Source organism: Oryzias latipes, chromosome 20 (genome assembly GCF_053564925.1).
Source record: "Oryzias latipes strain Hd-rR chromosome 20, Olatipes_Hd-rR_3.1".
Classification (NCBI taxonomy): Eukaryota; Metazoa; Chordata; class Actinopteri; order Beloniformes; family Adrianichthyidae; genus Oryzias; species Oryzias latipes.
In genome coordinates this window covers 24,687,296-24,702,495 of record NC_136256.1, presented here as the reverse complement: position 1 = coordinate 24,702,495, position 15,200 = coordinate 24,687,296, and the positions used below count along the sequence as shown (strand labels likewise).

Below are 15,200 nucleotides of genomic sequence, written 5' to 3'. Positions count from 1 at the left end.
GAGAGAGGAGGGAAAAGAGGCCGCTCGAGCAGAGCTGATAGCGGCCGTGGTCTGCCACTGCGAAAACGACCTGACCCGCCGCCCCCCGGAGGGCTTCCCTGACCTGCTGGACGTCGACTTCTCGCGACTCGGCTACAGTGAACTCACGCTGAGGCACGCGCTGGACAGGTCCACCAAGGCCAGCGACGACGCTCGCCCAGGCGGTCGGGCTAAATGACCGGCGCGGTCCCCACGATAGCGAGCCCCCCTACCATGACGACCGAAGTGAGCGGCGGCACCGAACTCGGGAGCCTCCCTCGAGCTTCCATCCTCAGGGTCTGGGAGATAGTGAACCGGCACTACGAATCCACCTTGAGCTCGCTCGAACGAGAGGACACCTCTCGTAGAGCCGCGGCTCGGGTGAGCTCGCTGGCGAAGGAGCTGCGTGACCTGACCGCAGCCTGCACGGAGAGGCTCGACCGCGTGGAAGCTCGCGTCAAGGAACTCAAGGCCCTCGAGTTCGGCGGAGTTCGCAACGAGCAGCCCGACGGAGCGCGGGCCGGCGAGGCGCTCGGCGGAGAGTGGCACTTTGTCTACACGCGCCGAGGAGATGTGTTCGGATACATGAGGCTGATCCCCGAAACGCTCTCGCGGCTCCCCTCGGACGCGGACGACACGAGCCTCTGCGGCGGGCAGAGGGCCGAGTTCACGCTCCCGACACAGGTGGCGGCGGAGGCCCGTCGCGTCCCCACGGGCCGGTCCGGGAGCGCCCGAGGACGAGCGGAGTGCCCCCGCTGCGGCGAGTCTCTGGATCTCTCGGAGTTCTGGAGGCACGCGGTGTATGAGATCGCAGAGAGGGGAGCCAGGGTTCCTGCGCGCCGCCCCCCGGTTCGTTCAGACGGTCCGCGACCGAGGTGGACCTTGCAAGAGGGCGAAGGTTGGGACGAGCCCATTTACAGGCCCAGAGACCTGACGAGCACGTGCGAAATCGGCGAGTGCCTCTCCCAGCTGAACTTGAAACACTTTCTCTCGGACGATGAGTTCTCCGGGGCCCTGGACCGCGCTTTCGAACTCTTGGCTCTAAGGTTGAGATCTTAACGGAGACCACAAAGACGACTCGGCTGTTGACAAAAAAAAAAAGGTTGAAAGATGAAGAGAAGAATCGAAAGGAAGAAAAAAAAAAGAAAAAGAAACGGTTGTGTGCACGCAGAAAGTTGTTGACAGCGAACACATCTGAATAAAAATAAAAGTTGTGAGAGAACAAACACAGTGCTGTTTCATTGTTTTATTGCGTCAAGGTTTCATAAGCATACACAATGAAGTATGTTCAGGTGTTACAGTTCCACTGTGACCGTGAGGGCTTTGGGTTGCTCAAGGCCGGTTGATGTTCACGAAGCGGGTGCTCAACGGTCAATCGTGCCTGGTAGCGAACAGGAAGGCTTCGACTGTCAAAGCAGAGCCACCGGGGACAAAGGGTCGGAGAGGGGAAGCTTGGACGAAACATTTTGTATTTTCGAAAAAGGAAGACTTTTTCTGTCGGGAAATCTCAGAGTGGGGCAATGAGCTGTAAAAGAACAACAACAAATAGTGGTTGAAAGCAGACGTGTGCAAACGAAAAGCAACGAGAGAAGAAAACTGAAAGTTGTTTAATTGCCTCAATGTCTCAAGCCTTCAAAATAAAGTACGTTCAGGTGTGACAAAGACTTTTTTTTGTCCTTTTATTTGTTCGGAGATTTCCGAGGTACTTTTCGCGAAGAAAGTGGTCAAAGGCAAACGCTTGCGAATAAAATTGTACGAGAGCTTTTTTTTGTCCTTTTATTTGTTCGGAGATTTCCGAGGTACTTTTCGCGAAGAAAGTGGTCAAAGGCAAACGCTTGCGAATAAAATTGTACGAGAGCTGTTTCATTTGTTTTCTATCGTCTCGAATTTCTGCGAAATGATATTCCGGCACAACAGTTTGACCGTGACCGTCGTCTGCCAGTAGGTGCAGCCCAGAGCGTGCAGATCCCGGCGCACGCAGAGAGCGAATCGAGATTCCGGACTCCCGAGGACGCTCCGATTTTGACCCGCTTATTTACAAGCCCAGAGACCTGTTGATTACCCGCGAAATCGACGAGAGCCGCTTCCACCGGCCACCATGTTCTCATACTCCTACAAGCCGAGCGCAGCCTTCGCCTCGGCTCCGCTCGGAGCCCGTCCCTCCGCCGCAACGCCCACAGTCAGCGGTGTGGCGAGACAGGCCGAGAAAGATCTCCGCTCGGAGAACGAGGGGGTCGACAGCGCGGCGGTCGGGCCTTCTCGGGCGGCTCCTGGGATCTACGAGACCCTTGCGAGCGATGAAGTGGTCACGCTCGACTGCCTGACTGGGGTGGTGCGATCTGAGCGGGGCTGCACGTTCGTGCAGTACATCCCGACGGAGGAGCACAAGCTGCGCGCCGGGCGGAAGAGCGCCCCAGTGGAACAGATCAACAGGTTCCTCAGGTCGTTAGGGGACAGCGGCGTGCCAGCTGAAACCTCCTTGATTGCGCTCTGCCCGTTGGAGCCGGGCCGCCGGAAGACCCTGTGGATAAGGGTAGCGCTGGAGGAAGTGCAAGAACTCAGCCTGGAAGCCCTGTGGATGCTCAAGGGCGAAGCGCGGCTTCACGCGGAGAGGACCAGCCTCGTCGTGTGGCTGGAGTCGAGCGCGCTGGGTTCCAGCTCGCTGAGCCCGACGGCCGAACGAACCCTGTGCCCCGCATCCGAAAGGGACGCGGAACGTCTCGCCGCTCTCGCCGAAGAGGGCCTCCTGAGCCCCTGTGAGAGAGGAGAGCGGCGCGAAGAGGGCTCGAGTCGAGAGGCCGCCCGCGTCTCGACACAACGAGACGAGTCGGGGCCCGGACGGTCCGGTCTGAAGCGCGTGAGGGTCAGAACGGGACTGGTTGGCGACTGCCCAACACACAGCCTACCCGAGAATTCGAGAGACGGCCAGCCGTGCAGGAGATCGAAAAGACAAATACGACGGCGGGCGCAGTCCTCCGGGGTAGGTTTCATCAGAAAAAGAATCAAAGCTACAAAGACAGCCGAGAAGAGGGTCGAAGCGGAGTCGACGTTTGCTCGATTCGGACGGGAGAACTCCACGATCTCTCCTGAAGAGACTTCATCGCTTCCTCCTCCTCCTCCTCCGCCTCAGCCTCCCGTTTGTCCTCACGATCCTGTTCCCCGTCACGGCACCGTCAAGGCCCCCACGCGCAAAGCGCAGGATCGGGCCGAAAGAGAGCTCGGGGCTTTGTCCCTCTCGTCTCGGCGAGTAGAAAGGCAGCCCCGGGCGCTTGGCGGAGAGTCTCCACCGTGTTCGGTTCCCAGTTTCGGACAGGCCAGAGAGACCAGTCTGTCGCCTTCCGGGGAGAGAGTCCGTGTCTCGTCGTCTCATCAACGCCCGGTGCCCACGGCGGTTTTGTCCGAAGCTTCTCGGGGCTGCGGGCTGATGTAGAGCGCGGACGGGTCGTGCGGAGCACCCGGGACCCGCTCTTCCGTCGTGACCTCTTCGCAGCTTTTCACGTCAGAGGGCCTGAGGCCGAGTTTGTTCGCCAACAGCAGGCCGTAGGCAGGCGGGTGCAGGGAATCCTTTGTGAGCATGATATCGCTCACGGAGAGGGACCCGTCTGGCTTTCTCCCCGACAGGCTGTCGGCGAACGTGGCACCGGACGTGTTGAGGAGAGCGACCAGGGCGCTGTGGAAGATGTGCACGGGGGATCCGGACTCCAGTTCTCTCACGCCGTCCCTGTGGTTGTACTGTATGGTGTTGTGTCTCCTGTTGAAGTGGCTGAATCCCGACAAGGCGCTACGCCAAAAATTTGTCCAAATGCTCAGAGTTTCCTCCAGGTGAGCAACGCTGACAGAGGACGGGTAGCTGCACACCAGCCTCACGTCCGAGCCGAGCTCGGTCACGGGATCCCGGTCTCCTTCGGCCCCGTCCTCCCGCTCGGCGAGTCGACGTTCCAGACGCCTGGACACGTTCTCCGCCATCCTCAGCAGCCCGGGATCCTCGCACTCGGACCTGAGCTTTTCCAGAGCCGCGCGAGGACGAGAGGTGACCTCGGTCAGAAATCCGCGCACCAGCAGGACCTCTTTGCCTTCGGATATCATGGAGGCCATCATCTTGCTGAGGCTGTGGGACACGCTGGCGGACTTGTGCTTGGACACCGAGGCGCACGCGCCCGACTGCAGCAAGGAGTCGGGCAGCTCGGCGTCGTTCAGCAGTCCCAGCATGTCCGTCTGTTGGTTGCAGGCGAGGGCTCGCGACAGGTTGTCCAGCAAAGGTCTGTCGGTCGCGTTGCCTACCACCGAGATGCCAGCGTCCCGCTGCTCGGCCCTCGAGGAGAGCATCACGTCTGCCACGCGCGCCAGCGACGACCGATCGGCCCCCGCGCTGGTGTACACGTGCCTCGCCGCGGCCTCGTTCAGACCCCTGGTTATCCTGCCGAAAAGCGTCCTCCAGTTCTTGACGGTGTCGTGAGCCCTCTCTGCCAAGGAGGAAAAGGAAGGACCCGAAGCCGACCAGCTGCTGTCCCACACCGACGCTCGTCTGTAGAGGACCCCGTCCACCACCGTGGTGACGAGAGCGGTGCGCTTGTCGTAGAAGGCCAAGCACGAGGAGGCTCTGCACTCGGGCACCACCGGGCACCGTCCGTGTTCGAAGGTCTTCATCACACCCCATAGAGTCACCACAGACATCTTCAGCTCTGTCTCCTTCACGGGGTTCCGAACGAAAGCCTCGCGCTCTCCCCTCACCCAGTCCGCGACTATCTTACACACCACGGCCGCCGGCGCGCAGGGCACCGACGCCATCATCAGCAACTTGGCTGTCTCCGCCAGACTGTCCAAGGGAACTTCGAGCACGCGAGGAAGCGCCTCGTCGTGAGCCTCCTTCTCTTGGATCGCTTCAGCCGCGGCCCCGGGAGGGCTGAGGCCGTCCGGCGACACCACAAACAGGCGTCCGGCACTACGGGGCGGGGCCGCTTCGACATCTTTCCTGCATCGCTTGCTGGGGCGCGCGTCCGGCCCGCTGGAGCCCGAAACCATGTTGATCACGGCAGCTTTACCAGACAGGCCGAGGCCGAGGGATCGGATTTTCTTCCACGGCAGGAAAAGGCAAGGCACGAAGCCCGCCAGCACGGTCCAGCGGATCATGTTTCTCAGGGTGCTTTTGATGTGCCCGCAGCAGGGGCGGTTGGCCACGTAGTGCCCGACGAGATAGCGGACCAGGCACGCGGCGCTCTCGCTGTTGCTGCCCAGCACGTTGCACAGCAGCAACTCCACTGACAGGGCCGGGCTGAAAGTGTTCACGATCTCCTCTATCACCACGGCCAGCTGCGGATCCTCGCTCACAAAAGCCCAAGACGCAACGTCCCTGTGTAGCGGCAACAGGTCGTAGCACTGCTCGTAGCAGTCCCAGCGCGCCTCTCCGCGGGGGCGATTACGGTTGCGTGCACGATGAGCGCAACGGCCGTTCCTGAAGTCCTCTAGAACCCTCGCGTCCCCTCTGTCCGCCAAGGCGCACTCGGCCAAGGCCGCCTCCCGGACGTCGAACGGTTCTTCGTCCGCCTTCATCGTCACAATTCTGTTCGACTCGACTTTCGGACGGTAACCGGGAGGGGTTAATGAGAATCCGCTCCTCAGCTCCTCACCCGTACTCAGCTGCTCCCGCCGCGTCTTCGACCCCTCTCGTCGGCCATGTTCTGCGTACTGTTCAAGGCGCTCTGCTGCCTTTGCGGCAACGGGCGGACGGCGCGCGGCCCGAGCGGGTACCGTTATGAGGTCCTCGGAGACAGCAGCGACGAGTACGCCGTCGAGGAAGGCGACGAGGCGGACGAAGCCGAACCTCGCCTCAGGGACTTCGCGCTGACGCGCAAGAGAGCTATCGGTCTGACCAGGTTGAAACTGAAAGCTATCAACTCCGCCTCGGACGTGTCCGTGGCGGAGAGGCTCTTGGAACGCCACGGTCAAAATGACCCAAGCTTACTAACTTACGAGGGCAGGTGCCGCGAGGAACTGCTGGCGGCTTTGAGCAAGCTCCCACCTTACGCGCACGGGACCCAGATCGACAGACCTTACAGGATAACGCCAGCCTCGCGCATCGGAAGCGAACGCAACGGAGCGATCGTGTGAGCGCAAGGGTCCCTTTCGCCGAAGAGGGGGGGGGGTGAAAAGGAAAAAAGAAAAAGAAAGAAAAAAGAAATAAATCACCATGAGCGTGGTCAAGACTGACCCCAGCGTTTACTCGCTGAGATCTCTGGAGGCTGCCAAACGACTGGTCAAAGCGCCTGGGTTTCTGGCCGACTCGACCGGGGCGTTCTCCGAGCTCGTGGCGGAGAACGTGATCAGGGCGTCCGCGGCCAACACCTCGGTGTCGGCCGACGCGGTCGTGATGATACTGCAGGCCCACATGGGAGTGTCTCTCTTCAAGCAGCAGAAGGACACGAGCCGTTTGCTGGCGGGCTTCGTGTACAAGATGTTGATCCCGGACAAGTCCGTGCCCACGGGCACGCGGTTCACGAGGCGTTACAAGATCACGGATCAGCGAGAGGCCCAGCGAGGTACCTATGACACGGTGGGAAACGGGGTTCGGACCAGGGAGTACAGCCAGGTCTTTCAGCACACGTCCAAAGTGGTGACCATGCAGTTTGGATTTCTGCTCGGCATCACGGTGCCTTCCGTGGCGGAGGAGCTGATACGCAGGGAGCTGGAGCAGGCCAGGACTTCGTGGGAACTCACCAAGACCATAGAGGTCCTGGAGTACTGCGCGGCTCAGCCCACGCTCACGGACAGGATCTGCCAGAAACTCGCATCCCTCCCCAGAGCGGAGAAGCTGGACTCTGTGCTGACGATGGCCGAGCTCATGTGCGGCACCGTGAACGCGCATCCGGATTCTTTTGTGTGCGTGGTGGAGAACGCTCGCAGGGTCCTCTGCAGCGACAGGCCAGAGGTCCTCGTCATGGGAGACACCCTCTTCAGGGTGGTGTCCCAAGACTCCAGCGCCGTCAGGACGCGCATCGCTTGCGAAAACGTGAAGCTCGCGCCCGAGTTCTGCGTCTACACCGCCGCCGACGAGAAGTCGCGGGGCGACGGGCTCCACGAGTTCACCATGGAGTTGGTCAACAAACGCGAGCTGGGCGACGGGGACCTGGCTTTCGCGGACGACTCCAGCTTCAGGGACCAGGTCACGGAGATGCCGGTGAACCACATTCTGATCGGCGGCGGGCGTTCGGTCGGCATTCCCATCGCGTTGGTGGACGGCGTGCAGATGGAACACGGATGCGGGAGGGAGACGTCCACGGAGCACAAAGCTTTCAGCAACACCCAGGGTTTCAAGTGGGAGTACTTCACGGTGGGCTGCACGGCTCCGGCGCTCGGCCAGATATCGCCGTCCAAAGTGCTCTCTGCCACTGACTCCGAAGAGGTCGGCTACAAGCAGCTGGCCCAGCGATCGCCCTCGGTCTCGTACCTGCACCAGTACGACGGCGCCGTGGTCTGCGTGACGCTGAGGGAGCTGCACCGCCTCGGCAGTCCTCGAGCTCTCTTCGGCAGGGAGCGCAGGGACAAGCTGCAGGGGGACTTGAACGCCTTCATGAGGAACGGACCCAGAGGGATCGCCGTGGGACGCATGGCGCAGTTGGCGCACAGCGATGACTGGTACCAGAAGATCAAGAACCCCGCGTCGCTGCTGGAGTTCGACGTTCGAAACATGGTTGTGCCCGAAGCCCCGGACGACGCCTCTCACGGATCGGCCGCCGTCGAGCCCGTGCGCTGGGTCGTCAGGCCCAGGGTGGCCCTGTTCAACACCTCCGCCATGAACAGCCTCTCCAACGAGATCGCGCAGATCGGAAGCGAGCTCCTCGCCCGCTTCGGAGACAGCGAGCACGCCAAGACCGTGACCCTCAACCTCACCTTTCTCAGCAAAGCCCTGGATTACCGCGGTGGTGCGCAGCGCATGCTGGAGATGAGAGGCAAGATTCTCGCGAACCAGCCCATCCGTGACTTAGAAGTGGATGGGTGGACGAGGGGCCGCCTGTTCTGGTCCTGGATGGCGGACCCCATATGCGCCGTGTACATGCGAAAGGCGCTCGGGGCCAAGGAGATCGGCGCCAATGCGCCTGATTTCACCGTGGAGGAACAGGAGGTCCTGGTGCAGCTCGAGGGGTTGATAACCGGAGTGCTGGCACTGTTTAGAAACGTGGTGGGGGACAGGTCGAACTCTGTCGTGGCCTCCATGCCCTGCTGCTTCAGCCACCGGCGCTACGCGGCCATAGATGGGTCCCAGGCCACGGTCAACGAACGCGGATATCCCGTCTGGTTCACCTTGGACGACATGGACTACTGCAACCTGATGTATTGGATCATCCTACCGAGCCTGGGGGCGAGGGTGTATCGCCGGCAACCCGTCGTCGAAAACGAAGCCCACGCGGTGCGCGACCCGCTGAGGTACAGGGACGGGGAGCCGAACCTCTCTCTCGAGCTGGGCATCGACGGCAACCTAGGATTGACCGTCGCCCGTCTGACCGGGGAATGCGTCTTCTCCAGGGTGGCGCCCGAGGCCTTCGCCGAAGACGCCAGCGAGCAGTTCGAGCCCACGGCCTCTCGCCACGTCTCCTGCACGGACCTGGGATTCCACAGGAACTCTGTGGTCACGTACATGTGGTCGATAAGACTCAGGAAGATCTCCGGCATCGGAAACGACCTGGCCAAAGCGCTCCTCGGCATGCACTACAGCACCCTGCTCACTCACGACGTGGTCAGGGATCACTACGACACCGTCTACTACTCCGGCTTGTCCTACCTGATGTTCAGGGGAGTGAGGTTCACGGGCTGCGGAGTGTCCCTGATGCAGCAAAAGTCGGCTCTGTACGCGCTGGGCACGCAGGTGCTGTGCAACCCGACGGCGAACAACACTCACCAGGTGTGCACCGTGAACCAGTACTGCGAGTCGGTGGTGATACCGGACACCCTGGAGTCGCCCGGGCTTTACATCCCCAACCTGTACATGAAAGACGTGCGAGGGGGAGACGTGCACCTGGAGGGGCGCGGAGGGCCGTACGACATGGTGATCGCGGACGCCTTCAACGGCTTCTGCCCGGAGTCCGACAGCGCTTGCGGCTACCGCAGGCCGTACATCTTCACCACCGGCCGGTCCCAGAGCCTGCAGGGACTCACGGGCGAGGTGCCCTTGGATCCGCTCATGCGCTCGGAGGCCTACACCTGCATGCCCACTCTGCTCAGGCCCTTCAGCTCGGCGCTCAGGTCGCGAGGCAGACGCAGAGGCGACGGCGGAGAGGACAGCAACCACAGCGTCTTCTGCGACGCCCTGCACGCGGCGGAGTTCGAAAAGAGCGTGCTGGATCACGTGGGGGACCTCTTCAAGGACACCACGGAGAGAGCGAATGGGAACAAGCGGGCCACGGACATCATGCAGCCCTCGCTCGGGGTGGCTTTCTGCGGTACTTACAGCATCGGGAAGACCTCGGACAGGAAGCTCATGAGCGCCTGCGCCGCGACGGGCGGCGAGCCCCTCGTCGACAGGCTCGCGCCCAGAATCAGCGGCACGGGCCTGTTCGCTTGCAACCCCATGCAGACCACCGCTCGGTTGATAGCTCCCATATTCAGCAGGATATTCGAGAGCCCCAACCATGGTCGCAGGCTGTTCTTGTGAGGGAGGAAACGGAACGTAAAACGGGCGAAGCGCGCGGGAGAAAGGAGAGAGAAGAGAAAGCAGGGAGGAAGGATGCCTCGGGTCAGGGGGCCCGGCTTAGCGCGCAAGGTGGCCCGCGGACTCTGGGCCTTTGCTGAATTGGTGCTTTTGTGCGGGGTCAATTTCTTCGTGACCCTGTACATGCACCCAGTTGACCGCGAGCGCGCCATCGCCTTGATTAGGAAGAGGGAGGAGGCCGAAGTGGACGCCGCCATCAACACAGTGGCCAGGTCCATCACGGGCCTGGACGCGAACATAGAAATGATCAAGGGGATCATCGGCTCCGAGTCATGTGACAGGGCCGTGACCGCCGAGTACGTGAACGAGCTGCGCTCGGCCGAGACTCAGAGGGACCAGCTCCGCTACATGCTCATGGCGCTCAGGGGCCGGATCGATGCTGTCAGGCTGGTGGGCGCGGTGGACACTCTGTCAGACAGCGTGGGGCTTCAACTCAACGCTTCGGCCAAGATAAACAGGACGGTGCTCGCCTTGAACGTCCACAGGGACCTCGACGACATGAGGGAACCGGTGTCTAAAATGACGGTGGAAGATGCCAGCGGGGCTTACGAAGACGGCCATCTTACTCAGAGGCACCCTCACTGGCTCGTGTGACCGCCCTTAAACTGGGTAGTCCCGCTACGGTTCTCTGATGGGGAACGCATATAAATTCCTACCGGAAGGTCTGGGTTGTTGGGGTTTCAGGGCTTTTCTTTTCTTTTCTTTCTTAGTGTACCTGCCCTTTGTATAAAGTGTGTCTCTTTTGCTGTGCTGCCTTTTTTGTTTTGTTTTCAAATGCAACAGTGTTTGACTGTCTGTGTGTGTTGATCTTGTAACAAATTCTGAATAAAATAATTTCTGAAAACACAACTGCTTGGCTTGTTTCCATATTCTGTTTGCCAAGAAATGTAGAGAGAAGATGTGAGACTACAGTAGGCGTACTTCAATCAACAGCAATATGATTTTATTCAAAGTACAAAAGGAAAATAAGTCTTACATTTCAAGAGGGTACAGTTCATGTGATTGGATTGCATGCTGAGGGTACAGTTCATGTGATTGGATTGCATGCTATGAAAAAGAAATGCACGAGGTAGAAAGACAACTACGCAAGCCTTCGCTGTTTCAATGGCAGTCACAAGGAATAACATCTGCTTGTCGAAAGAAACCTCTGAGATAACTGTGGTAAAGAAAACAAATTGTAAAAGAGTAAAAGCAAAACACTTCGATGACAATTCCTATGCAATCATGTTCCACACACCTGTTTTTTTCAAAAAAAAATATAATATAAAAAAATGATGATGAAATAATGTGAACATTGTGAGCAAAAATGTTCATACGTAGACATTTTTGTCACCTTCGTAGCAAATGGGTCGGGTCAGCGTATTTCCAGTCTCCGAGTTACGGTGGCAGTCGCTGAACTCCTCTGCCACGTTCATGTAAAGCGTCTGGGATTGGCAGCAAGACAGCGGCCTGTAGTCGAACAGAGCGGCCGCAGCTGCGTTTTTAGCCGAAAACACATCTGCGTCCAAGGCGAAGGGTCGTACCCTTTTGTGTACGTAGCTGGGATCCGCTTTCTCCATTCCGCTTCGGGCGGCAAGCTCAGCGATGGCTTGAACGATGGTGGGTCCATCGAGCGGCTTGCAGTCCAAGACCACGTGGATGTCCCTTTCAACGCTCCCGCCGCCTTCCCTTGAGCGGTACTGCACGGTGAACCACGTGCGCAGGAGGAAAATCATCCTCTTGAACTTGACCTCGGACACCGTCTCCCTCAAAGAACTGTCGATCAGTGGGAGGACTCTCATGCTCCCACCCTGGCACACTCTGGTGGTGCACCACGCTGCCAAGACGATCTGTTCCTTGAACACGAAACAGCACCAGTGAAAGTAATGCGTGCCCATGTCCACGTCGAACAGCCGCGGCAGGTGCACGTCGGGCCCGATGGCCGCCTGGGTGCTCTCGGGGCACCATTTCCCCACTAGCACGCGGTCCCAAAACCCCGGGATGTGAGGCATGCAAACGTATCTGTAGGCATCATACTCAGGCAAGAGCTTATTTTCCCAGTAGGTGAAAGACATGTCGTTTGCTGGATTCTTTATCAGGGTCTGGAACGCTGCGTAAAAAAAAAAAAGAGAGAGAGAAATCAGAGAGAGGAAAGTCAGACTCTTGAAGCTGTGCAAGGTCGAGGTGCTAGAGGGTGTGCCTCTTACCTCGCTGAAGTTCCTCGTCACTTGGCGACCCTTCGGCCAACATCCTTTCAACGCATTCCTCTTTTTCGATCCTCGTCATGAAGCGGTCGCTACCTTCTCGCTCCAGTTCCCAAGCTCCTACAGCCTCCATCTCCGGCATGTCAGCCAGCGCGTTTGCCGTGGCGTTCACCATTCCGTTCTCGGAGACGACCCAGTGCTTTCGGCAGCCTCCCTGCGCTCTGATGCACAGCGTGCACAGGACGCATCCGCAGAGGCACTGCACGGGTCGATTGAGTTGCAGGAGATACCCGCAGCACACCGGCGCACGGTTGAAAACCCGTCTGCATGATGGGCAAGTGATGAGATCTTCGAGCGTGGATAGGGAGACGCCGGGGATGCCGTCCCAAGGGCGCGGCCCCGCGCTGCCCTCTGCGCTCCAGCACGCAAGCTCCTCTTCTGCGGGCGTCCTGGGCTCGCGTCGGTTGGACTCCACGGAGAGACAGAGCCCTGGAGACTCACTCTGCAGCGCTGCGCCGGGCTCGTCTTTCGGCGGCTCGACGTCAGGCTGCGAGCTCGGGCGTCCGTCCCCTCCATGGTCGAGATCTTCGTCACCCGTCTCGGGTGGCGGAAGTAGAGAGCCTGGAAGCTCAATCGTCTCCGCGCAAGTCGAAGCGACCCGAGGAGGAACTTGGTAACCGTTTGGGGGTTCCGCCGCGCGCGGCTCGATGCAATCGGGGTACGTGATCAAGTTGATGTCGTCGTACGCTTTCGTGATGACGCTCTCGCACAGCATGGCGCTGGCTTCTTCCTCCAGCGTACCGTACTCCTCGTCCTCAGTCGAAGTCAAATAATATCTGGAGGGGTTTCTGTAACGCACCCACAGTGACACAAAAGACAACTTGTGAATATCACCTTCAAACCATGCCTCCCAGGATCGACGGGGATACCCACGGCTGGCCGCTGATGCTCCAGATGGCAGTGTGCAGCTCTTCGTCCATTCGCTTCGCGACCTCGACGCCTTCCTCGGACTCCGGGACGTCGATCTCCCCCGGGCGGAGCGAGCGTTCGCTCTCCGCGCCTCGGTCTTGCTCCGTGGCGTCCACTGGGCTAGGCGGAGGCGCCGGAGTGGGCTCGACGTGGTTTGCTTTCCGCAGGGCTTCGAGTCCAACGCAGATTGCGCCTCCCGGTACCGGCTGTCGCCCTCCATCCGCGAGGGCCTCGCGACACCCCGCGCTTTCAGCACCAGGACACAGAGGCTCGCCGCGAGCCTCTTCCGCCTCGTCTTCGGTTTCCTCCGGAGAGGCCGCCTCGTTTTCTACGCGCCCCCGACTCTTGTCGTCTTCGTCCGAGGAGGAGGCGCTGACATCAGATGGACTGCACGCGCGCTCTTTGGCCTCGTACTCGGCCGTGCGAATTTCGCCCTTCTCTTCTTCGCCCTCGCTGTACTCGCCTTCGCTGGAGCTGTCTTCCTTTGTCGAACAACACCCTAGTCTCCAGGGCCTGGTCGCGGTGTCTCGCTCCGTGCGACGGCCTCTCCGCGAGGACGACGATTGGGGGTTCGCGCGGTCAAAATTGCAACCGGCGTGAGGCACAGCCCAGCGAACTGCCTTTCGCCTGCCGTCGTGAGCTTCACCGACATCCACGCCAAAGTGCGACGGTTCTTCACCAGTGGGCCCCTCTGGCTCGGTCCTCCTTTTCACGAGCCGAATCTCGGATTTAGTCCTGCGAGGGCTGAGGCTCGGGTCCCGCTTGCGCTTGATCCTCTCGCTCCGGTGATATTTGCCGTCTCCTTTTCGCACGCAACCGCCCGCAGGGTTTGTCCTTCTGCGACGAGGTGCAAATTCAGGGTCGAGCTCCTTTCCAACCTGCCTCTTGAGTGTCGGGTAGAGGGGAGGCTCGCGGTCGAGACGGACGCATCCGAGGGCCCGCTCGCGTCCGCTTCCTCGGTAACGATCGCGGACTCCATCCCTCTGGTCGCGGCGGGAGATCTCGCCCTCGGCCCACTCGGGCGTCCAGTCGAAGCGCTTTCTTTCTCTCCTTCTCTTCTCCGTTTCTTGCCTTCTCCTTTGCTGCAGGTTGCGCAGGGGAGAAGGCGTAGTGTATCTGCGTTGGCCCCCGCCGATCCTTCTTTGTTCGGGCCTGGCCTTCCTCTGCATCTTTTCGTTCTCGTATCCAGCCGAAATCACCCTCATTGCACCGCGGGCTTCGTTAGAACAGAGAGCCGAGTTCCACCCAGATGCCGAGGGGCGAATCTCTAGTGTTCCTGTACGAACGAACGCTGGGGTGTGAGCTCAGTCCTCTGTGAGCAAACTTGGCAGCACTTATATAGCCCCTCCTCGACAGTCTCGAAATCTCTGCAACAGAAGAAACTCTCACCTTCCTCACTTTCATGCCAAAACAAAACTCATCACTATCAGTGAGTCTGACCTTCCCCCAGAGTGCAAGAACTCCGCTCGCAGCAAGACGTCTCTGGGTTGGACGAGATCCGTCAGAGTCAGGCCGATGTTTACAGCGTCTGACCGATGTGAACAGCGTCCGTCCGACAGCCACTCGCCTCCTCCGACCAGGCTTAAAAACGGCCGAGTGCAGTTCATAGAATACGACCGATGCTCGCAGTCACTGTCCTCCCTCCTCGACCTTCCCGCGAAGCTCAAAAAGTCAGACCGGCATCTCGCACGCCAAGCATCCACGGTGGCATCAATCCGCTGTTAATCGGAGCAGCCCAGACATTCGAAACACAAAAAGTTCTGGGCTCAGAAAAGAAAACTGGTAGGCTCAGGGGAAGGTAGATAATGTTTGGGAGCAATAGGAAAACAGGAGAGGCAGGGAGTAAGACATGAAGGTGGAGACTTGGGAGGAGCAGTGCTCAGGGGAAGGTGGAGAATGTTTGGGACCAATAGGAAAAAAGGAGAGGCAGGGAGTAAAAGATGAAGGTGGAGACTTGGGAGGAGCAGTGGAAGCCCATGCTCTATGAAGGTGGGGGGAGAAAAGAGAGCAGAGTGGTGTTGGTGACCATAAAATTACTTCTGATCAGCGCAACTGCTTGTGCACGCAGATGTTTTTTTTTGTTTTGTTTTTTTTGTTTTGTCAATTCACGCTTGCAGAAGCCAAGCTTACAAACCTCTCTCTTTCCCACTCCGGAGATCGGCAGGAATAAAGCACAGGGTGCACTGCCGTGAACGTGTGAACACATTTTTTGGTTTTTTTTTTTTGACAAAGAAAATGTGTAGTGTATTTTCCCAGAGATGAAGCGCAAGCTGTGTTCGGTGGCAAAACACTTCAAAGCAACGAGAGCATTTTTGAACGAGCTCCTT

The 15,200-nt window shown here is 59.3% G+C and overlaps 2 protein-coding genes across 2 annotated transcripts in view; one reads left to right on the top strand and one right to left on the bottom strand.

The window, feature by feature from the left end:
* Window positions 1–15,200, top strand: part of mettl4 (methyltransferase 4, N6-adenosine) — a 216,692-nt gene that overhangs the window by 112,904 nt on the left and 88,588 nt on the right. The gene's annotated exons all lie outside the window — the stretch shown is intronic.
* LOC144988401 (uncharacterized) lies at window positions 10,643–13,537 on the bottom strand. Its single transcript, XM_078938746.1, has 2 exons — window positions 11,908–13,537; window positions 10,643–11,810 (listed from the first exon to the last, which is right to left on the bottom strand). The coding sequence occupies exons 1-2, from the start codon at window positions 13,091–13,093 to the stop codon at window positions 11,032–11,034; spliced, it is 1,965 nt and encodes a 654-aa protein (XP_078794872.1). The 5' UTR covers window positions 13,094–13,537; the 3' UTR covers window positions 10,643–11,031.

Coding starts and splice junctions, on each gene's coding strand:
- LOC144988401 (XM_078938746.1), bottom strand. CDS start 13,093: ATGGAGGGCGACAGCCGGTACCGGGAGGCGCAATCTGCGTTGGACTCG. Junction 11,811..11,907: donor TGACGAGGAACTTCAGCGAG/GTAAGAGGCACA, acceptor TTTTTTACGCAG/CGTTCCAGACCCTGATAAAG.